Source organism: Myxine glutinosa, chromosome 1 (genome assembly GCF_964187855.1).
Source record: "Myxine glutinosa chromosome 1, kmMyxGlut1.1, whole genome shotgun sequence".
NCBI classification, from domain to species: Eukaryota; Metazoa; Chordata; class Myxini; order Myxiniformes; family Myxinidae; genus Myxine; species Myxine glutinosa.
The window spans coordinates 33,114,625-33,139,624 of record NC_136261.1 but is presented as its reverse complement, the minus strand read 5'-3'; the positions used below and the strand labels follow the sequence as shown (position 1 = coordinate 33,139,624).

At 43.3% G+C, this 25,000-nt stretch overlaps 1 protein-coding gene across 19 annotated transcripts in view; it reads left to right on the top strand.

The window, feature by feature from the left end:
• The window catches only part of LOC137422533 (microtubule-associated serine/threonine-protein kinase 3), a 498,013-nt gene that overhangs the window by 329,235 nt on the left and 143,778 nt on the right, over nucleotides 1–25,000 (top strand). For all 19 annotated transcript variants that reach the window (XM_068109313.2, XM_068109270.2, XM_078770458.1 and 16 more), the window contains one exon: nucleotides 14,588–14,676. In XM_068109313.2, coding sequence (XP_067965414.2) covers nucleotides 14,588–14,676 — 89 coding nt within the window. The remainder of the gene's footprint in view (nucleotides 1–14,587; nucleotides 14,677–25,000) is intronic.

Here is a 25,000-nt window from a genome sequence, read left to right as displayed (position 1 = left end):
CACGTTGAATGTACTGCACCTGCAGCCAACGATGCTCATAGGAATGGAGAGTGGGAGAGGGATAGCACACACCTCTATCACTTTAATCATTTCTCTGTGCAGGTTTTTCCCTTCATTGGCACCTGCTCCACCTGCTCACCACTCATTTTACCTATGCAGCCATCGCACAACGCACAATGCTTAGTGAGCACGCCAATAAAGGGAAGAGATTCCTCAAAAGCGACGACTCCCATCATCATCCAGGATGACTTTGTCAGTTTGTCACATGACTTTTAGGTATAATCCATAGATTAATGGAGTTTGTCCTGAACAATGACAAGACACCAGAAGCAATGAGCCTTTAAATGGTTGGTGTAGTAGCAGTCCTTGCTCCCACTGCGAACAGGATATAATAATTATGGCTTCAGGTATATCTATATATCTACAGGTGTATCTATAAACTATTGACTCCAGAGAGAGCAGGTGTGCCATATAGGAGTTGTAGGCCAATGCAATGTTAATGTACTGTTCTTTATAAATACATTTAAACATGTGTCGTCAAGGTCAATCCTCCCACCGAGCAAATTGGCAGATGGCCACTTGGTCCATTGATACAACATGTTGTGTGAAAAGGAAGCTTCAGTGTTACGAACCCTAAATAGAAAAACTCTTGTTATTTATATGGTTTATTTTATCCTCTTTGATATTAAGTCAGAGCTATAGCCAAGACACATTTGTATATTTTATTCCTTGTGCCAAGATAAAGTGTCATTCCGAGAGATCCTGTACACCCTTGCTATAATTCACAGACTGGTATGTGTTTGTTTGTCACGTGACTCCTCCTACAGTTCTGGTCTGATTACATCCAGACTTGCTATGTATCATCAGCTCGACCCCAATTGGTGTGTTGGGGAGTTTTTTTTTTGTTTTGTTTTTAACTTTGTCAGTGGTCTTGAAGGGAGTGGGGGATGCAAATTCTCTATGTAAATGTGTATCATGTAGCGCCGCCTCCAGGTCAGAGATGGTATTACAAGTTTCACCCTCTACAGTACAGTATTCCTGTCTCCATGTACAGTACAGTATTCCTCCAGTCCAGTGAGGTGTTTTGAATTATATGGATTAGGCATGTTTTTCATTCATGCAGGTAACCTGGGATATTATTTTTTTTCTGGGAGCGATTGAGGCAGCTGTCAGTTGCCTATACACTGCCCAAATATAAGTATGTGTCAGAAGAACATATTTCATGCTTGGAACAAAATCGCCTGTAGGGCAGGTACTCTGCTCGTCTTTATGAATGAAAGTAATTGGACACAAAGGATAAATTCCATAGCATTCCAACCCAGTAGTTCTGATTAGTTTTAGTCCATGAACCATACTTCTCTCTTTCAGTTACTATTATTATTAATACTAGTAGAGTACCCACCCTATTGGTGATCTTGTTCCAAGCATGCAACACCTTCTTCTCAGACATCCCTTTATTTGGGCAGTGTATAGGCAACAGACCGTTGCATCAATCACTCCCGAAAATAGAAAAACAAGAAAGAGCAATCAGAGATTGCAAACTCTCGCCAGGACATGTTTGCATGGTGTATTTTGTATGGTGTTTATTACTATTAGCTGCTGTGTTTGTGGTTTATTGATACATTCACACACATACAAACATACACACACACACACACACACACACACACACACACACACACACACACACACACACATACACACACATAATACATGCACACACATATAATACATACATACATACACACATAATACATACATACATACATACATACATATATACATACATACATATAATACATATATGCACTTGCTCCATTATATAGAGATTGTAATTATTACCCACTCTGTAAGTGGTGACACAATTCGATCCACCTATTTTTACTGTCCTTGACCTAATTTTGGAATCTTGATGCTCGTATATGATGGTCGTGTGGATACAGGTTGTTAAATCCTGATGTCAGCCTTCGGTCATAATTATTTTGAATTGTAAATGGTTTACTGAGCAGTAACAACGTTTAAAATTGGGGATTAAATACAAAAATAGATGTAGAAACATTGAATGAAATGAATGAGAATGAATCTGAAATAAAATTGGCTCTCTCAAAAACAATGTTGGAATGGGAATGTTTAATATATATATATATATATATATATATATATATATATATATATATATATATATATATATATATATATATATATATATATATATATATATATATATACATACAGACTTGGCATTTAATATGGAATATTTTTTTTGTGGGGGTGAACTTACTTTTCATAGATGACTTAGAACCAAAAGTTCATTGGAATTATGTTGAAATTATTCTAGATTTTGTTAATGTGACCTTTAAAAGAAACAAAAACCACATTTGACATTTTGAAGCAAATAAATTGATCCTTGAAAGTGATGTAAACTGATATCGAACTCAATTCACGGACAGCACTGTGTTAAACTTCTGTACGTTTTCAAAATTACAGTTCAGTACTTCGTGTAACCCCCACGAGCATTCAGGAGAGCACGTACACGTCGAGGCGTGCTGTTCATGAGATTTTCCAAGGTTTGGACAGGAATCGCTTGGCATGCAGTGACAATAGTCTGCTGCAATTCACACACAGAGGTGGGCCGCTGGTCCAAGTTGTCGATTTGACGCGTTAATTCTGCCCACAAGTTCTCTATCGGATTCATATCCTGGGACATGGCAGGCCACTCCATATGCTCCACACCACGGTCAGCAAGAAAGTGTTGGATCATGCGAGCACGATGAGGCCGTGCATTGTCATCTTGGAAGACAAAGTTTCCTCGAAAGGCTGCACGAACAAATGGAAGCAATGTTTCTTCCAGAATGACCCTGTACTTGAACTGGTTCAGGTTTCCATTCAGAACAACCAGGTCAGTTTTGCCCCCTGCATGAAAAGCAGCCCAAACGGCCACCCCACCACCTCCAGCCTGGACTCTTGGCACTATAAAATCTTCGTTGTGGGCTTCATGCACTTGTCTGCGCACTCGGATGCGGCCATCTTGACGATAGACCAGAAATCTAGACTCGTCACTGAAGGTCACGTGATTCCAGTGTCCTGGCTGCCATTGACGGTGCTCTCTGGCCCACTGCAATCGGCGCTGGCTGTGTTGTCTGGTCAGGCGTGGCTTTCTCAGGGGACGCCTGGCACGATAGCCTGCTTGAACCAGTCGTTGGTTGACTCACCTTCTCGATACAGGCACATTTGTCAGTTGCTGCCACTCAGCCCTAAGCCGATTAGCTGACTTGGTACGGCCATTGCAGACTAACCGGTGCAGCTGGCGATCATCTCTCATTGTGGTTCTGCGTGGACGTCCTGGCCTCGGTATTGGATTAGGGACACCTCTCTGAGCATTTCGTTTCAGGATCTTTGACACCTGACCTTGAGTGATGCCATACTGCCGAGCAATCGCACGCTGTTTCATGCCAGAATTTCGCAAAGCCACCACTCCATGACAAACGGCATTGCCGAGTTGACGGACCATCTTCAGAGGAAGCGGCAATATCTTTTGTAGACGTGCAGCAGTTGTTTTCCACGAATAGAGAACGCAACAACCCTTATATACCTGATTGTGAAGCCAATCGTCAAATGTACCTGTCCTTACATTTTGTCACGCCACCTGTGATATAATCCTGTTATTGACTTCTTGCTGCGAAAGACAATCAAGTGACATGGTTCTTTCAACAAAGACATCACCGAAGGGTAAAAGAAACTCACCACATTGATACACTGAGTTCAGAAAGTAAACCCAAGTCAAGAAAAAAAAAATATTCCATATTAAATGCCAAGTCTGTATATATATATATATATATATATATATATATATATATATATATATATATATATATAATATATATATATATATATATATATATATATATATATATATATATATATATATATACATATATACATATATACATACATACTAGCTTGGCTCGGCTCGCTGCGCTCGCCTCATCCAAGCGTCCTTACTGAGGAACAGATCCAAACATTCGTGGAGGATATGTTCCTGGAAAATGCCATGAATGTTGAATCCGCAAATGTGGGGGCAATGTTTGAATGTGGGGGGTGGAGGGAATTTTTTTTTTTAACTACATGGTATAGGCTTTTTGGATGACCAATGACACAAAAAAAAAATCAGGTCACAACATACATAGCAAAGGGAACAACAACATTACAAAGGGAACAAACAGCAGGTGAAGTGAAAATTCCAACAGCAGTGAGGGGGGAGGGGGAGGAGGGAATTTTTTTTTTTTTTTACTACATTGTATAGGCCCATGCATGATGGACATGTGGGAAGGAGTACAGACGGTTTTGAGTGAGTTCATGGGGGTTACGGATATGGTGTGAGGAATGGAGAAGGTGAAAGGATTTTGGAGTTTGCTGATGGAGCTGATTTGTTGATTTGTAATACTCAGTTCCAGAAAGAGGATAATAAGCTTGTTACATACACGTCAGGTGGGTCGACGACAACCGTTGACTACCTGATGGTGCGTAGGCGAGATCAGGGACACCTCCGGACACAAAGGTGATCCTGCAGGAGGAGGCTGTTTCACAGCACCACTTGGTTGTCTGCTACATCAGGGTGAAAGGTGCGAAGAGAGCTCGGCGGTGAAATAACAACCGAGAATGAAGGTGTGGAGGTTGAAAGAGGTGAAAGTGAGGGAGGCATTAAAAGAGAGGCTGAGTTGGGTAGAGGATGATGTGGTTGAGCTTGAAAGTGGTTGGATGTCAATGAAAGATAGTCTGTTGGGAGCCGTTGGTGAGGTATGTGGATGGACTAAAGGACAACCGAGGCAAACGGAAACATGGTGGTGGGATGATGAAGTTGGAAAGAGGATTGACGAGAAGTGAAGAATTTAAGGAGTGGCAGAAGGCGAAAGGTACGGGGGCAGAAAAGGCAGAGCATGAAATTTATAAGGCAGCCAAGAAAGTTGCAAAGAAAGAGGTAGCAAAGGCGCAGGAGGCACATTGGAAAATGTTCGGAGAACGCTTGGATTTGGAAAAGGGTCAGCGAGCGGTATTCAGGATTGCAAAGCAGATAGCGAAAGAGAGGTGTGATGTGATGGGGTTGAGTTGCTTGAAGGATGAAGTGGGACAAATCGTTGTGGACCCAGATGGAATTAAAGGAAGATGGAAAAGATATATGGAAATGCTGTTGAATGCAGAGAATGAATGGGATGGCAACATAGAGAGCAATCCAGTTTTAGGACCGGCAGAGAAGATAACTGAGAAGGATGTTGAGGAAGCCATAAAAGCAATGAAGAGTGGAAAAGCGGGAGGGCCGAAAGGAGTTGTGGGAGATATGTTGAAGGCAGCAGGAAGTTGGGGTGTGAAGAGAATGACAGAGATCTGTAATCTGGTGGTGAAAGAAGGCCTCATTCCAGTGGATTTGGAACTGAGTACCCTCGTTCCTCCATACAAGGGGAAAGGTGACCCTCTGGACTGTGGCTCGTACAGAGCGATAAAGTGATTAGAGCATGGAATGAAGTTATTGGAAAGGGTGTTGGAGAGGAGGATAAGGAAGAAAGTGAAGATCGACAAAATGCAGTTTGGATTTGTGCCAGGAAGAGGAACGACAGACGCGATTTTTATTGTAAGGCAGTTGCAGGAGAAGTACATGGAGAAGAGGAAGAAGTTGTTTTCTGGGCAACGGTTGCTAGAGTGAGATGTGCATGGAAGAAGTTTCGGGACCTGATTGGCGTGCTGACGAGGAGGGGAGAGTTGTTGAAGCTGAAGGGAAAGGTGTATGCTGCATGTGTGAGAAGTGTTATGATTTATGGGAGCGAGACATGGGTAATGAACGTCGAGCAGCCACGAAGGCTGGAAAGGGTGGAAATGCGAATGGTTCGGTGGATGTGTTGAGTATCGTTGAGAGAGAGGAAGACAAATGATGAATTGTGAAAGATGATAGGAATAGAGCCTGTGACAGATGCTGTGAAGAGGAACAGGTTGAGATGGTTTGGTCATGTGTTGAGGAAGGATAAAAGTGACTGGTTGAGATGAGTGATGGAAATGAATGTAGAAGGAAGTAGAGGATGGGGAAGACCAAGAAAGACTTGGCTAAAGATGGTGGAAGAAGAAATGCGGGCAAGGGGGTTAACAAGGGGAGATGCAGGAAATAGGGGAAAATGGAGAAGATAGTCATGGGGCCCGCAAGGCTAACTCTCGCTCTAGCAGGGAAAATGGCCTTAAAATGCTTGTTGTTGTTGTTGTTGTTGTTGTTGTTGTTGTTGTTGTTGTTGTTGTATAGGCTCGTGCAAGACCTATGCCACAAAACAAATCAGGTTACAACATAACAAAGGGAACAGCAGGAGAAAGTAGAAAATGAGCACGTAAAAACCTTTGTTGTCGGTGGCCATACCAACTTAGTAGAACGTTCTCATATACACCCAGAGTATAACCACAACTTTTCAACTTGTTTCCTCCACTGGCTTAGGAGTCCATAGAATACAGTGCATGTATGTAAATTGGCGAAGTGTTTTTTGATGTTATGAGTTTTTCATGCAGAGATACTACAATAATACTGTAAGCCACTGGGACTTGTAATGCACTCTGCCATCGGGAGTGGCACTATACAACAACAACAACAACATGCATTTTAAAGGCCATTTTCCCTGCTAGAGCGGGGGTTAGCCTTGCGGTCCTCATGACAATCTTCTCCATTTTGCCCTATTTTCTGCATCTCTCCTTGTTAACCCCCTTGCCCGCATTTCTTCTTCCACCATCTTTAGCCAAGTCTTTCTCGGTCTTCCCCGTCTTCTACTTCCTTCTACATTCATTTCCATCACTCTTCTCAACCAGTCACTTTCATCCTTCCTCAACACATGACCAAACCATCTCAACCTGTTCCTCTTCACAGCATCAATCACAGGCTCTATTCCCATCATCTTTCACAATTCATCATTTGTCTTCCTCTCTCTCAACGATACTCTGCACATCCGTCGAACCATTCGCTTTTCCACCCTTTCCAACTTTCGTTGCTGCTCTACGTTCATTACCCATGTCTTGCTCCCATAAATCATAACACCTCTCACACATGCAGCATACACCTTTCCCTTCAGCTTCAACAACACTCCCCTCATCATCAGCACGCCACTCAATTCCCGAAACTTCTTCCATGCACATCTCACTCGAGCAACCGTTGCCGAGTCTGATCCACCTTCTCCATTCAGCATGTCTCCAAGGTAGCAAAATGTTTTCACACCTTCCAGCTTCACGCCATCTCCAAGATCCAACTCAACATTTCCTTTATCTGCAGCTCCCTCTGTGCACACCTTACATTTGAATGTAGCTGCCACACTGGTTAATGACCCTCTCAGACCACTACATTTTTGATGAACCCATTCAGCGCACATTGTACACTGAATGGAGTTCACTCCGACACCCTTCCTACACACAGCACAGGGCCACTTCCCAGTTCATTCCACCTCACCACATGCTTTACCACTTGCCATCACCTTCGTCTTTCCGATATTCACCTTCAGACCTTTTGTCTCCATACATTCCTTCCACGTGTTCATCTTTTCCTTCAGTCCATCCATACTTTCCGCAATCAACATCAGATCACCTGCATACAACAACTCCCACGGTAAACCCTCCCTTACGTTCTGAGCCAGCACCTCCATCACAGCTACAAATAGTAGTGGACTTAGTACCGACCCCTGATGCACTCCCACCTTCACCTCAAACTCACCACTGTTCCCGTCCTTCGTCCTTACAGCTATGCGCGCTCTTTTGTACATTGCCATCACTACTCTGATCAACCATTCCTCCACTCCTAACTTTCTCAATGCCCATGTCAATACTTTGCATGGAACCCGATCGAATGCTTTCTCCAGATCAACAAACCCAAGAAACAACTTCTTCCTCTTCTCCATGTACTTCTCCTGCAACTGCCTCACAATGAAAAGCGCGTCTGTCGTTCCTCTTCCTGGCATGAATCCAAACTGCATTTCGTCGATCTTCACTTTGTTCCTTATCCTCCTCTCCAACACCCTTTCCAATACCTTCATTCCATGCTCCAATAACTTTATCGCTCGGTACGAGCCACACTCCAGAGGGTCACCTTTCCCCTTGTATAGAGGGACGAGGGTACTCAGTTCCCAATCCACTGGAATGCGGCCTTCTTTCACCACCAGATTACAGATCTCTGTCATTCTCTTCACACCCCAACTTCCTGCTGCCTTCAACATATCTCCCACAACTCCCGTCGGCCCTCCCGCTTTTCTACCCTTCATTGTTTTTTCGCTTCCTCAACTTCCTTCTCAGTTATCTTCTCTGCCGGTCCTAAAACTGGGTTACTCTCTATGTTGCCATCCCATTCATTCTCTGTATTCAACAGCATTTCCATATATCTTTTCCATCATCCTTTAATTCCATCTGGGTCGACAACGATTTGTCCCACTTCATCCTTCAAGCAACTCACCCCCATCACATCACACTATGTGGCACTATGCGATCCACATTTGCATGGAGAATTTGCATCGCCCCTCTCCCTTGAATCCACGCCACTGTTAAAAAATAATTCATACCTAAACCCTTCCCAGGCACACCATAAATACAACCATCAAATTTCAACCTATTCTGTCCGGCGGTTAAGAAGTGCATACAAGTGATACACACAAGCTTTATTTTATTTATATAGTACGATAACATTGTTTTTGTGGTCATTCTACATCAGTCTGGTGGAAGCCACTGTTTTCTGTAGACAAAGTAGGAGTACCAGGAAATGTTTAGCTGCACTCTGAAATCTCCCACTGTTTTGCTGTTGCCCATTAACCACTAAAACCTCTGAAGCGTGGTGTGTTTTCATGGCTATTTTTACGTGTCTCCTGCAGTGGCTAACATAATATTTAATCTAGTGCACGCCTTGTTTTTTTGCTAGTGTCAAATGTGCAAACTTTTCAACAGATTAGTTAAATGGCTGTGGTGCTTTCAAAAGATGCGTGTGTCCTGGCAAGAAATATTCCCATCTTTAGTGCTGCCAGTAGTTTCGTAATAAATTCCTGCATGATGCTCCCTGGCCTTTCTTGCCTTATACACCAAAAAATATTGTCTCCGTTTTAAATTTAACATTATTAAAACTCCTTTGCAGATTAAAACTAGGACGGCACTTAGTAGAGAGCATGCCTCCGCCTGGTTGGCCATATCACTCAATGGTGAAGAACCACTTAAATAATTATACTAGCTGGATCTGGATCCGGATCTTCACCAAAACTGAATCGATTCTTCCTTGTCACACACAAAACCTGTCCAACAAGTTTCGTCCATATCTATCCATAACTTTTTCAGATGTCCTGCTATGTATCGTTTTTGGCCCTATCTCCCAATAGTGAAGAATCACTCAGAAAATTAAATAATTCACATATCTGAATCCATATTCAGATCTTCACCAAAATCGAATCAAATCGTCCTTGTCAGACACCCAACCAGTCCACCAAGTTTCGTCCAAATCCGTCCACAACCTTTTGAGATAACCTGCTATGTATAGTTTTTGGCCCCATCTCCCAATGGCGAAGAATCACTTTAAAAATTCTAGTAGTCGGATCCGAATCCGGATCTTCACCGAAATCTAAACATTTCGTCCTTATCACACACGCTACATCTCTGCCAAATTTCGTCTCAATCCGTCCACAACTTTTTGAGATATTTTGTTCACAAACAAACGGACAGACAAACAGACAGAGGTGAAAACATAACCTCCATCCACCTTTGGTGGCGGAGGTAACAAACAAGTAAAGTAACGCAGCAGTGCTATGCAACAAAGGATGTCAAATATGTCTCAACAAGACTTAAAATGTTTGCACTTCTTCCCTGTTGGTTAATATCGGACAATTATTATTGGTGGACGGAGGTTGAGTTTTCACCTCTGTCTGTTTGTTTGTGAGCAGGATATCTCAAAGTTATGGATGGATTCGGACAAAGTTGTGGGCAGACTGAGTGTGGGACAAGAACTAATTGATTAGATTTTGCTGAAGATCCGGATATGGATGGATATACTATATGGATATACTATAATGGATATACGGATATGGATATACTATAATATTTTAAGTCATTATTCACTACTGAGAGATAGGCCCAAAAATGATATATAGCACGGTATATCAAAGAGGTTGTGGACGGATTCAGACGAAACTCAATGGACAGGTTGGGTATGTGACGGGGACTAATTGATTTGATGTTGCTGAAGATCCGGATCTGGATACTATAAATTTTAAAGTGATTCTTCAGCATCGAGAGATGGGGCCAAAAACGATGTATAGCCCGATATATAGCCCGATATATCAAAACGTGAAGGACGGATTATGACAAAACTTGGTGGATGAGTTGGTTATAGGTACCAAGCGCCATTTTAGTTGCAATTGCAAGAATAGTAGGATTCCTTATGTTTGAAAACAGTCAGGTGATTTCTAAATGTTAAAAACGATCTCATAACAGTTTCTGTGGGGTGGCCTGAAAGTCGTTTTTACCCCAACTAAAGTTCTCGCACCTCCCTCCCTTTTTTCCAATCCACCCACTTTCGCCATGGTATGTGGCAACACTGACTCGCTGAGGCAGGAGTCAGTCGGAATTTAGACGACATGGCGGATACAAGTTGTTAGTGTCGAAGAGCGGGTGGTTGCTTGCTTGTGTGCAAGAAACGGCACACACAGACCAAATAGTTACTCAAATGTGGACAGCTTTCGCGGAAAGCTTTGGAAAACCGTCTCCACCAAAGCTCCTCTACCATGCTTACCACGTAGTCCATATATGACGACTCCGGGCAACTCTTTGTGGTGCTTCATTAAGGAGAAAAAGTGTCGACAAACCGGTCGGTGTCGGAAGATTGAAGAATTGCGTGCTGCAGTTGTGGTCTCTTTCGCACAGTTGTCTCCACAAATGCTACACAAGATTTATAAGAAGACTTTGCGACAAATTCAGTGGTGCAAGGAGAATGGGTTTATGGAGACTTTCAAAGATTGGAAGAAAACATTAGTCGGCCTTCTTGGATGACGATGTTCATACCAGCGCCATGCATGCAAACACTGAAGGAAAAGTCGAGCCAGTGAAGACCTTCATGATGAATCATGGCCAAGCCAATGACACATGCTATCCACTTTGAAGATCATGCGTCGTCTGAAGAAACAATCGACATATGGAGCCCAGATACCGATACACCACCCCTGTTGCACTACAGCCTATCTCTTCCTGTGCACACATTTTTAGTTTGGCAAGATAAGTGTGACATCGCTTGGCTGTTCGGTTACATTTGACATGATAAAGCAGCAGGATTGTTGGGCTGGCAAGCTTTAACTGGCCGTGATACCACTGGGAAATTTGCTGCATGAGGAAAGAGGACATGGTGGAATCTTTATCTGGCATTAGACAATGTGGATGAAAAAGACATCGTTCAGGGGATTCAATAATTTGGGCAGACAACACAGCTGTCAAACATGGCAGTATAAGCCCTTTCAAAAGTTGTGGCTTCAAGCTATGCTGAAGGTATTCAAACACTCCAGACAGCTCGTTGGCATACTTTTACCAAGAAGAAGAAACTTCCACTGACATTCAACACATCCAGGCAGCATATGCTGAAAGCCTTAGTATACAGACCGACATGTATCAACATGATCATAAATCTTTCGCACATACCACTTCTAAAGAGAGTGGACGGTTCAATTGGAAATGGGAGCACAATCACTGGAGCCCAATGCCACTGACTACAGGTGCAGCACCACCTGCAGTCTGGAACTCATCGAGTGCACCGGTCAAGAGACATGTAACACTTGCTCACATCAAGAAGCATACATTGCCTAACGGATGTTGGGATTGCTCCAAATTTCTTAAAGTTTAGTGTTAAACATCAGTAGCGACTGTTTCAAAAGGTAATCATATGTGCTTGTGGTTTATAATATTTTTACATCTGGTCGGGGTTCCCCAATGACATGTCGCGATAAGCTATTTATTCACGTTAACACGGCATTTGTCCAAGGAGGGAAAACCCCTTTGGGAGGGGGATATTATTATTTATTTGTATTAATTCACCAAATGTCCGTCTGTCTGTCTGTGTCCGTCCGTTCGAAGGTACCGCAAAAACCGCTGAACCGATCGCAACGATATTTTGGGTGGGTAATCCTGGGATCCCCCTGTTGTAAAATAGGCTATATTGTTTTTCCGATTTCAGCTTTGGCCTCCAGCATTTTCAGGTTTGGACTCCCACACAACGTTATTTTACCGGGTGCCGCACAAACGGCTGCACCAATCGCTGCACCGATCGGCTGCACCGATCTGACTCAGTGACCTCGGACAAAGACCTTTTAAAAGGACATGGGTTGAATCCCTGCTTGAGAGAAAGCCAACCCCCTCCCCGCCATCACGGTCATCTCTCCAACTCACAATCCCACGAGATATGCGGAAAGGACGACCCAAAACCAATTATCTTCTTTTTGATTCGTATATAAACATCATTAAAAGTAAATAATGACCTCGGCCAAAGTTCAAATGACGTGAGTTTAATCTCTACATTAGAGAATTCCACATAGCTATTTGGGTGGTGTATAAGCTAACAGATCACTGTCTCCCTCGATCTTGCCAAGGCCGTAACACCTATCGGCTCAAAATCCTTTTAACTGTTGACTTGGTAGTTTTTACAATGAAGGAAACGTTAACAATGTTGTTAAAAGTTTATTTTGTGATTAATTTGTGATTGGAGTTATGTTGTTTGGAATGAAAAAGGAGATATCGAGTTCAAGTGAATGACGACATGCCGTGATGGTTTCTACTTTCGAAACGTGAACTTCGTGGATCGCCATATGCAGATTCGCCATGGACCCATGATCGATGTTTCTATGCGTGAATGTACCCGTTTGTTTGCGAACGGGTACGTTTTTCATGGAAGTCCTTCACGAACTTGCTGTCCATGTCTGACGTGCGACTGAAGGTGCTACAGGAATGTGGAATTTATTGGTGTCATGCTTTAGCATTCGCAGTATCTGCATTGCCTGTTTGCTTCTGGCCTTCCACCCGTGCATAGCACGGGTATCTCACTAGTTAGTATTTATATTGTTTTGTAATATATATTGATATTATGCTATTATTATATATTATTGGTGTTGTTGTTACCCTCGTCAGAGGAGAGGGCATTGCATTTGAGTACGTTTGTTTGTTTATTTGTCTGTTTGTCGGCACAGAATAAATATGATTTTCTCTGCAACTGTTGGTCCTCCTCCTGTATAATTTTAATGGTAATTATGACGTCATAGGTCACGTGGTATGGGCGCCATGTTGGAAAAAAACCGAAAAACTTTGTACCTCGATTTCTCTGAAAGTGCTGCATATAAAAAAATTGAGACATGGCTCATTTTAAATAACTCTGCATGGGGAATAACATATGTTAATAATGATGTCATAGGTGCCTCCATTATGACATCATAATTCGACACGTACAAAATTTCATCTGATCAAGATGAAATTTCTTGTGCGTTATCTATTGAGCTTGAGCGAAGAAAAATAATGATGATGTCTTCGGTTACGAGGTTCGGCCGCCATATTTGTTTGAATACAAAAGCCTTATAAACCAATAAAAGCACATTCTGGTGATGGTCTGCAATCTCTGATTGCTCTTTCGTGTTACTTTTGTTATCAAAAGCTGCCTTGGAAAAACGCCATGATAAGCTATCTTAACACGGATATACACCTCAACAAGGAGTTTGTCCAAGGTGCAAATTCCCTTTGAAGAGAGGGGAGAGGGGGAAGTTAAATCATTAAATTCCATAGTCTCCCTGTCAAGTTTGGTTGCGATTAGGTAAGTAACGACCGAATGTATCGCGGGCAAGAAAACAGTTAGACAGACAGGCAGACACCAAATTGTGTATTTTAGTATGATGGACATTTATATGGAGGGTGGCCATTGTGTGCAAAATGGGCACCAAAACCAAGGTTCCCCAAACATTCAGAAGTGGCAAACTGTAAATTTGGAATCTACATGTTGAGACTATTCTAGAACTGTTCGCAGATCACATTTAACATTAGAAATAGAGAGAGAGAAGAAGCAGAAGAAGAAGAAGAAGAAGAAGAAGGGATGAGGGTGGAGGTTAACACCTTTGTGGCAGAATTAAGTAGGTTAGAGCAAGTAAGTATCATTTAAGCTGGACTTTTCACTGTATGGGCTTTGTTGTTGAAACACTCGGTGGCTGAATTGCAAGACTATAGATACAACAACAACAACATGCATTTTAAGGCCATTGTCCCTGCTAGAGCGGGGGTTAGCCATTGCAAGACTATAGATAAAGGAAGTTTCCAGACAACTTAGGCCGCTTTGCTCAATCATTATTAATTCATCTTTAAAGCATCACTGTTTGACGTAGGAGTCACTCCAATAGCTTTTCATAGAGCCTTGACACTTGTAGTTTGCAGTGCTTCTATTTTCATTGTGCTTCAAATTCCCTTTTCTTATCTCGACAATCACCTTTGTTCCCACTTTCAATAGCTGTCAATTGCTCAGTGTACAGACTGCAATTTGTCGAAGCTCTTATCTCTGACTCGGGTGTTGTTTTCCTTGTTTTCTTTGCAGTTGTCGGACAAGTAACCGCAAGAGCCTCATCGTGAGCAGTACATCACCTACTCTACCCCGGCCTCATTCGCCTCTTCACGGGCACACAGGTGAGCTGAGTATAGAAAATGAATGAATGATCGTTTTAAGGCCATTTTCCCCGCTAGAGCAGGGGTTAGCCTTGCGGGCCCCATGGCAATCATGGTTCCCTGTTTGAGGCAATGTTTTTATGGCCGGATGCCCTTCCTGACGCCAACCCTTAGTCGCCTCTTACGATGCGCAGGGATACGGCGTACCTATTCTAAATTGGAGTACACACCAGAATCATTCATCCCAGCAAGCTGGTACTCAATTAGCCGACCTCGGAAGGATGACAGGCCGAATCAACCCCCTGGCGTTAATTCAGCGATCGATCGGGATTCGAACCCAGGATCCTAGGATCCCAAGCCGGCACCCTAACCGCTAAGTCAACACCAGGCTAGGAATAGTGATAGAGCTGATTATAGGAATAGTGATATTGTTTTGTTGTTGCTGATTATAGGAATATTGATATTGTTTGGTTGTTGCGCACCACTTTCATCTGAAACCTGTGCTGATTTTTTAAACTACTTCTAGCAAACAAAGAAAAGTTAATGGTTGAGAGTTGCCTTTTTAAACTTGCCTAGTTAAAAATATTCACTGATATTCATTGCGAAAGGTTTAAGATTGCTGCTGCTTGCAAAAAAGATCTGTCAATGAGAATATAATTGGCCCAATTACTGTCTAGACAAGTGATGAATAATGCAAGACCAGTATATGCCTGGTTATCAGATGTGCATGCAGTCTTTCCACAGTTAGGTTTTTGGTTCGCTGCCTGTTGTTGGATGGAAGACAAAAATTCGAGCTTTCTTTTTTCCTCCAAATTCTCTGCGATCACAAATCTTTGAAGCGTTTTCGGTGGGGTTTATGTGCCAGCAGTTAAAAGCGGTTCATCCTCGCATGTTCCGGCTTGTGGAAGAATCGAGTCGACATTGCCTCTGAGATTGCACGCTCGTGATTCTCTGTTTTATGTCTGTGATTCCACCATTAAATTAATGTGTTTTTGGTCGATGAACTGCGCGTCGTCGCATACTAAAATGGTTTAATATGACGGGAAATACCAGTGTTTTGTCTTTGAAAAATTGGCTTGTCTTCAATAGTCGAAAGTTTTGGACTCCAAGTAACTGTCTTTTCTCCGCGACTAGATGATGGCATTCTTCATATCTCACGTTCTTCCTACTTAAGTTGCCATTGGATGTGGCACTCAGAACATGTGGCTATCGTTTTCTGAACTGCTTTTTATCAACATTGCATCAATTAGCAAAAAGATTACTCTGAAGGAGCTGGGGCTCCCACGTCGATCGGAAGAATGGACGCGACAAAAAGCTGGAATTCATCCGAGTTGCTTTAATCAAACCAAACACTCAGGCACTCTGAAAAGCCCGTTTATCGGGCAGCAATATATATACACTAGCGGGGTCACCCGTGGGAATCCCACGGGCATGGATGTGTGTGACATTTCGACATATTGAGTTATATGCTGCACATTCATTTTTACAAAATGGTTACTGGCAAGTCATCAGATCCAGAAATGGTGTGAATTTAGTTATTTCACATAATATGTGACCCCTCACTCCTCTCCACCTGACACTCTCCTGTCTCCACCTGACACTCTCCTGTCTCCACCTGACACTCTCCTCTCTCCACCTAGCACTCCTCTCCTCTCCAAACCCTCACATCCCTCTCCTTTCCAATCCCTCACCTCTCCAATCCCTCACACTCCTCTCCTCTCCAATCCTTCACACGCCTCTCCAATCGCGCCTCACACTCCTCTCCAATCGCGCCTCACACTCCTCTCCAATCGCGCCTCACACTCCTCTCCAATCGTGCCTCACACTCCTCTCCAATCGTGCCTCACACTCCCCTCCAATCACTCCTCTCCAATCGTGCCTCACACTCCTCTCCAATCACGCCTCACACTCCTCTCCAATCGTGCCTCACACTCCTCTCCAATCGCGCCTCACACTCCTCTCCAATCGCGCCTCACTCGCCTCTCCAATCGGCTTTCCCCGTCTCGTTTCTCTCCTTTTTCTCCCGTCTCGTTCTTTTTCTTGCTCCAAATCGGCCCGTCGGAATCGGAAATCGGCCCGTCTCGCCCGTCGGCCCGTCGGAATCGGAAATCGGCCCGTCTTGCTTTTGTGCTTGTGCGTAAATAAATTGTGTTCATGACACCATTTCTGGTGTTGGGCTAGCGGCTAGGGTGCCGGCTTAGGATCCTGGGTTCGAATCTCGGTCGATCGCCGAATTAATGCCAGGGGGGTTGACTCAGCCTGTCATCCTTCCGAGGTCGGCTAATTGAGTACCAGTTCACTGGTAATTCCCTGTTTGTCGTTGAAGGCGGCAAAAAGGGTTGGCGTCAGGAAGGGCATCCGGCCGTAAAACATTGCTTCAAAAAGGGGACAAAAAAACAACAACTACCACGGTCCCCGAAAAGGCCAACCCCCGCTTTGCGGGGAAAAATGGCCTCTAAACGGTGGTTTTTACACCATTTCTGGATCTGATGACTTGCCAGTAACCATTTTGTAAAAATGAATGTGCAGCATCTAACTCAATATGTCGAAATGTCACACACATCCATGCCCGTGGGATTCCCACGGGTGACCCCGCAAGTTTGCATTGACGTTCGTCGATGGACTCGTTCGCCCGTCTCATTCGTTTTCTTGCTGCATCCTGTTCAAGTCTGCGTTCTTCATCGATCGTCTCATTCATTTTGGAAATAGAAGTTTCCACGCAGCGCATGAATTGTCACGATCCTCAAGAGGAATTTGTCTCGTAATCATCAAATGATAAATGGCAAGTAAATTATATTGTGGAAAATTAAAGATTTCAAATAAACCTATTTAAAGTGTATTCGCACATAACTAATTTTAAAAAACGAAGAAATATCTCTCGGTAATTTCCTGAAACATATTTTACTTCCGGCTAATAATGTTGAATTAAATAAAAACGAAGAAATATATGTCGGCATCATTGTTGACGTTTTTGTGACGACTGTCATCAAACGAAAAAGTAATATATCTTAACGGAAAAGCAAAAGCGAATTTTTAATATATATCGACACGTTGCCGTCGGTGTCATGTTGGGCGGTGTATGATACACCATGACGCGATTTTTAAAAATATATCTCTGCATTTTCCCGCGTGTGTGGAATGTTCTCAATTATTGCTGACACCGAGTCCAAAACCATCGATAAAAATGAAATCATATGGTGAGTTAGATTGGAGATAAAGGCGTGAGAGAGACTCAATGGCCTTGAAGTTGAAGTTACAGGCGTTTGAGAATTCATTTCGTTCTATAAACGGCAACTTTCATTGGATTTCCTTCCCGTTTTTTTTCAACCGAGTCGAAAACTATGTTAGCGACTGTGAAAAATGAAATGATATATCGAATTTTTAATATGTATCGACACGTTGCCGTCGGTGTCATGTTAGGCGGTGTATGATACACCATGACGCGATTTAAAAAAATATATCTGCATTTTCCCGCGTGTGTGGAATGTTCTCAATTATTGCTGACACCGACTCTAAAACCATCGATAAAAATGAAATCATATGGTGAGTTAGATTGGAGATAAAGGCGTGAGAGAGACTCAATGGCCTTGAAGTTACAGGCATTTGAGAATTCATTTCGTTCTATAAACGGCAACTTTCATCGGATTTTCTTCTCGTTTTTTTTCAACCGAGTCTAAAACTATGTTAGCGACTGTGAAAAATGAAATGATATATCGAATTTAAAATAGATATCGACACATTGCCGTCGGTGTCATGTTGGGCGGTGTATGATACACCATGACGCGATTTTAAAAAATATATCTCTGCATTTTCCCGCGTGTGTGGAATGTTTGTGGAAAATTAAAGATTTCAAATAAACCTATTTAAAGTGTATGCGCACATAACTAATAAAAAAAACGAAGAAATATCTCGGAAATTTCCTGAAACATATTTTACTTCCGGCTAATATGTTGAATGAAATAAAAACGAAGAAATATATGTCGGCATCATTGTTGACGTTTTTGTGACGACTATCATCAAACGAAATAGTAATATATCATAACGGAAAAGCAAAAGCGAATTTTTAATATATATCGACACATTGCCGGCGGTGTCATGTTGGGCGGTCGGTGTATGATACACCATGACGCGATTTTAAAAAATATATCTCTGCATTTTCCCGCGTGTGTGGATTGTTCTCAATTATTGCTGACACCGAGTCTAAAAGTAAAACCATCGATAAAAATGAAATCATATGGTGAGTTAGATTGGAGATAAAGGCGTGAGAGAGACTCAATGGCCTTGAAGTTACAGGCCTTTGAGAATTCATTTCGTTCTATAAACGGCAACTTTCATCGGATTTTCTTCCCGTTTTTTTTCAACCGAGTCTAAAACTATGTTAGCGACTGTGAAAAATGAAATGATTTATCGAATTTGATTTGAAATAAAACTGGGGGAGAGCAAGACACCACGGGCCTACAAAACAGGACTCAAAGCTATGCGAGTTAATAAAATGGTGGATATTTGTTTATAGCCACTCCCAGAATGGGTGGAGCTATGGGTGGAGCTACTCTGCAAACCGAGTAAGCCACACCCCGGACAGACACCCAACAGATAGACAGACAGACAGAATCATCTACGGCTATTATAATATAGATATTATCCCGGAGCGTTTGCCCAGGAAAGGCGAGAGGGGGCGTGGCCCAGCGTCCCGACCGAGGCCTGGCAAGTTGAGCGCGGGCCTGCCCGGGCGTCCTGGACGAGCCCGGCATGGTGATCGCTCCGCGTCCTTGATAGGTGCAAGGCGATTGTGAAAACCCAGCGGTAGCCGCTACAACTCACTGGTTCCCAGCGTTGTTATTTATCATTGCAGTATAAATGTATACGTGTAAAAAAAGGTAGTGCGCTTGCGTCAACAGACTCGGGAGAGAAACTAGGTGAAGGTATTGAAGCTGCGGAAAGCAGTGTATCAGTTCAAGACATTGAAAAGTGAGAATACAGTGGCTGAAAAAACAGATCAACACAACTAATTAAAAACTTTAAGGTAACGTGTTTCATTCATTTTGACTGACTGACAATAAAATTCCCCAGGAAAAATAGCATCTCCTTACCGCAGGTCCAACTATGGTTTTAACTCTAGTTTTAAGCAATTATTGAGAACGCCCCTTCACAGTAGTCGTACCCCCCCCACCCCCAACGCAAGTCGGGGGCCAAATCCTTCCCATTCTTCCTTGCTTCCCGGATTCGTCAGGGAAGCGTGGTTACAGTCAGTGCTGATTGGACCCCATGAACCAGTCTTTTCCCTCTTGTCTCTCTCTCTCTCTCTCTCTCTCCCTCTCCCTCTCCCTCTCTCCCTCTCCCTCTCCCTCTCTCTCTCCCACTCTCTCTCCCACTCTCTCTCTCTCTCTCTCTCTCCCTCTCTCTCTCTCCCTCCCTCCCTCTCTCTCTCTCTCCCTCTCCCTCTCCCTCTCCCTCTCTCTCTCCCTCTCTCCCTCTCCCTCTCTCTCTCTCTCTCCCACTCTCTCTCTCTCCCTCCCTCTCTCCCTCTCCCTCTCTCCATCTCCCTCTCTCCCTCTCCCTCTCCCCCTCTCTCTCTCTCTCTCCCTCCCTCTCTCTCTCTCTCCCTCCCTCTCTCTCTCTCTCTCTCTCTCTCTCCCTCCCTTTCTCCCTCCCTCTCTCTCTCGCCCTCTCTCTCTCTCTCCCCCTCTCTCTCTCTCTCTCTCCCTCCCTGTCTCTCTCTCTCTCTCTCCCTCTCCCTCTCCCTCTCTGTCGCCACCTATCGGCTGTCGGTGCGCTGGGTGCAGTGTCATGGCGTCTGCTCGCTTCGTGTCGTGAGTGCTCTGTCTTGGCTGTTTGTTCCACCCCTCCTCCCCCCCATTTCGCTCCTTCGTGTGCTTGTTTCTATTTGTAAAGCTTCCCTGTGTTTCCCCTTCTATGTTGAGACGAGAGAGAGAGCCATAGAGCACACTTATTGTGCAGGTTAAGGTAATCGCCGTTTTTGGGCGGTTCCCTGTTGTTTTTTCCCCCGACTTATTTTCTTCACTTCAAACCTTTTTTTCCCGCTTATATTTCCTTAGTTTGTTTTTTTAACGCTCCCTTTCCCTAAGCTGGGAAAGTCGGAGTACATTACTAACTTCTTCTTCCCGAGCTGGGAGGACGAGGTCGAGCCTCGTGTGTCCAAACATGGCGGCTGCTCACTCGCAGCGATATGCAGCGTTTGAGCAATTATCACGTGAGCATGGCATTGCGTGTTCTCCACCCGAGGGTATTACAGTCGAAGCTATTGTTCTCACGATCGGGAACATGATCGGGTTTGATAAGGTACGTGCGGCGTCGCGTATGAACAAACGGGTTATCGTGTTTGTGTCCGATGTAGAGCACATTGCTCTCATCGTACAACAAGGTTTGTCCCTCGACTCCGGACACTTTGTTATGGTTTATCCCTTGGATACTCCTGCTCAGAAAGTGGTTATTTCAAATGCACCACCATTTCTCGATACCGATACAATCCTTGCAGCGCTGCAGCGATATGGGCAATGTGTGTCCCCATTAATAATGCTCCCTTTGGGCTGTAAGGATGAACGTGTCAGTCACGTGATGAGTTTCCGTAGGCAGGTCTTTATGGTTCTCAAAAAGGAATATCCCTCCTTGAATGTTGCTTTAAAATTCACGACAAATGGCCGCGATTATCAAGTATACATCACCACCGACACCCTAAAGTGCTTTGGTTGTGGTGCAGTGGGACATATGAAACGGTTTTGCCGCAATCAGAAGGAACAGCCTAACATGGTCGAAACGGGAAACAATGACTCGCAGATTAATGTTAACGTTTCCTGCTCGACAAATGTGCAGGATAAACCAGGTAAACAAGTGGACACGCCCCCTCCCGTTGAACCAATGGACAGCGCAAATGATGGGTTTGTCACCGTTTCCAAAGTAAAAAAACGTAAATCGGCTGTAAGAAGTGCGTCACCTTCTGGGAAAAGGCAAATCAGTGAAAACTCCATCACTGGATTTCAATGTGAAAACAGGTTTGCCTTATTGGAGGAAAAGGACACCTCCACTAGTACAAACATCATCAAGGAAAAAGTGGATTCTAACTTTCCAATCCCAGTGAGTGTCGCTGATCCTTCAGACAGTGTCATCTCACACGAGGACGTTCATTGTGCAGCTTCCTCCTGTCAATCGCAAGAGGAGGAAAAGCACTTAAAATCTCCCCCTAAAAAAGGAATAAATGAGGAAAATAAGGGCACAGAGAGAATAAAAGAGGATAATTTAAATCCACTGGAGGAGAGTGACATCCTTGAATCGAGCATGGTGGTCATGTCACAAACATGCTTGGAGCCCCCCACCTCGCATCCCGAAGAAGTTTCAAATGTGACTCTGGCACAAAACGTTCCTGAAGAAGTTTACTTTATTGAAACTGAGCAATCATGTGATGTGCGCCAGGAAGCTGAAACACCAATTGATTCCCCATATGAGGAATCTGATGGTGAGGGTCAAGAGGAGTCCTCTCAGATTCTAAAGGCTGTAAACAGCCCTTCGGATGACGAGCTTCAGGACTTTTTGAGAGATTCCTATCGGAAAAGGAACATTGAACTGAAAGATCATTTCCCTGATCTGCAGATGTTGATTTTTAAAGTGAAGGAAATTGTGCACAACCCTGACACTCCAAATTTCACTGATGCTCAGAAGCACCGGCTAAGAAAAATGATCCAGAAAGCTCGGCAGGAGCTTCGTAAATGAGGTCCCCATGGGTTTTTTGATCTATTTAGTTATTTATCTTCTTTCTTTTTCCGAAAGAATGAGTGTTAGTTTTGGTAGTCTAAACATTAACGGTGGTGTTAGTTTAGAACGCAAAGTTCAGGTAAAAGATCTGACCCGGCGTTTGCACCTGGATGTCTTGTTACTGCAAGAAACGCATGGAGATCTGAATGGCCAAGCCCAATGGAGAAGGCTAATGAAGGGCCAGTGGTTCTTCAGTGATATCAATTGTCTCACTGCTGGAATTGCTTTCTTTGTCTCCTCCTCATTAACACTCACACAAGTTCAATATAATGAAATAATTCCCGGACATCTGGCTTATCTTCAATTCACTGCCAATAATCAAATCTTTGTTTTTGTAAACATATATGCCCCCTGTAAGAATGCTGAAAGGCAAAACTTCTTTCTAAAGCTAGAGGATCTTCTGAGTACAATTGACTTAAATTGCTCTTTTATAATGAGTGGCGACTTCAACTGCACTCTTGACCCTGCGTTAGATAGAAACAGTGCGGAGCCACATCCTAGATCTGCCATACCTTTGGAGAAAATCATCAAGACGACGGGATTAATAGATGTCTGGCGTATTCAGCACCCTATGCAACGGCAGTTTACTTGGTCTAGATGTACGTCTCAGATGCACACACTAGCCAGGTTAGACAGAATTTATGTCAATACTGTAATGCTTGACAAGATATTGAAATCTGATATTGTGCCTTCTCTTTTTTCTGATCACCTGGCTGTAACCTTGTCCTTTAAGCTTGCTCTGCAGCAACATGGCAGCCCATATTGGAAGTTCAATGTCATGTTGCTGGAAAATGCTGCTTTTTGTGAAGCTTTCAAAGTGTTTTGGATTAGCCTCAAAGAAAGAAAGAATAATTTTGATAACCCGATATTGTGGTGGGACTACGCAAAGGCGCAGATCGCTGTCTTTTGCCAACAGTTTAATTACTTCTCTTCTTTCAGTGTAAAAAGGGAGAGGTTCACACTAGAAAAGGAAATAATGAAGTTGCAAACTGATGTGGCAAATAGCCCCAATAGAACAAATAATCATTTGCTTATGGAAAAGAAGACTCTACTAAACAGCCTGGTCGAATACCAAGCAAAAGGTGCAATGGTCCGTCTACGGATGGATCAGCTATATAATTTAGATGCACCGACCAAATTTTTTTTCCATTTTGATAAAAAGACTACCAATCAAAGGCAAATTGAAACCTTAAAGCTCTCAACTGGTAACACTGTGACGTCACAAGATAATATAAAGAGGGAGGTCTATAACTTCTTTTCAGACCTGTTTATGGCAAATGATGTTGACGATGGCTCAATAAGTTACTTCACATCTGACTTACCCATGCTAAGTGCTGCTCAAAGGGATCAGCTTGGCTCCTTACTTTCCTTGGAAGAGCTTACACTTTCCCTTGCTTCTTTACCTACGGGTAAATCTCCTGGGTTGGACGGCCTCCCAATAGAGTTTTATAAATCCTTTTGGCCCTTATTAGGCCCAGAACTATTGGAGGTCTTTAATAGTTCATTACGTTGTGGTGACTTGCCGATGAGCTGCCGTAGAGCAGTCATTAGTCTATTACCAAAGAAAGGAGACCCTCAGCTCATTGATAATTGGCGTCCAATCTCTCTCCTAACTTCAGATTATAAAATATTTTCTAAAGTTCTAGCTCGACGCATCGCCCCACTCCTAGAATCGTTGATTCAAAGTGATCAGTCTTTCTGTATCCCTAACCGACAGATACACGATAACATTTTTTTATTAAGAGATCTTTGGGATGTGTGTAAAATAAAAAATGACAATCTTGGTTTGATTGTGCTTGACCAAGAGAAGGCTTTTGACCGTGTAAGTCATGTATATCTTTTCAAGGTGCTAGAGTGTTTTGGACTTGGTCCTGTTTTTCTTTCCATGGTAAAACTGCTCTATAATGGCATTTCCTCAATACTCAGAGTAAACTCTGAGCTAACTTCACCTGTAAAGGTTGGAAGGGGTATCCGTCAGGGATGTCCTTTATCTGGTATTCTGTACTCTTTAACCATTGAGCCTCTTTTAATCAAAGTCCGCAGCATCCTAACCGGATGCAAAAATGTGCTCACAAGGCCTGTGAAAGTCTCTGCATATGCTGACGATATTTGCGCCATCGTACATAATAGTGATGAGATAAAGAAACTGGTGGATTGCTTGGACTATTATGGTTCAGCTTCTTCAGCTTTGGTAAACTGGAACAAGTGCCAGGCGATGTGGATGGGCCCATGCCAGCGCCCTATGCCTGTCCTCCCGAAACACCTCACCTGGTCCCTCAACGGAATGAAGTACCTTGGTGTTTACATCGGTGATGAAGCAACACAAGCGAAAAATTGGGAGGGTCTCGCTGACTCTCTCGAACAAAAGCTGCGGAAATGGAAAGGTTTGCTGGCTTTGCTTTCATACCGGGGACGAGTCCTGGTCATAAACAACCTAGCAGCATCTATACTGTGGCACAGAATCAAAGCCATTCCACCTCCTGAACGCTTTCTGCTGAATATACAGAAGACAATAATAAACTTCTTCTGGAGTGGAAAACATTGGCTTCGTCCAGAGATCTTGAATCTTCCCTTAGAG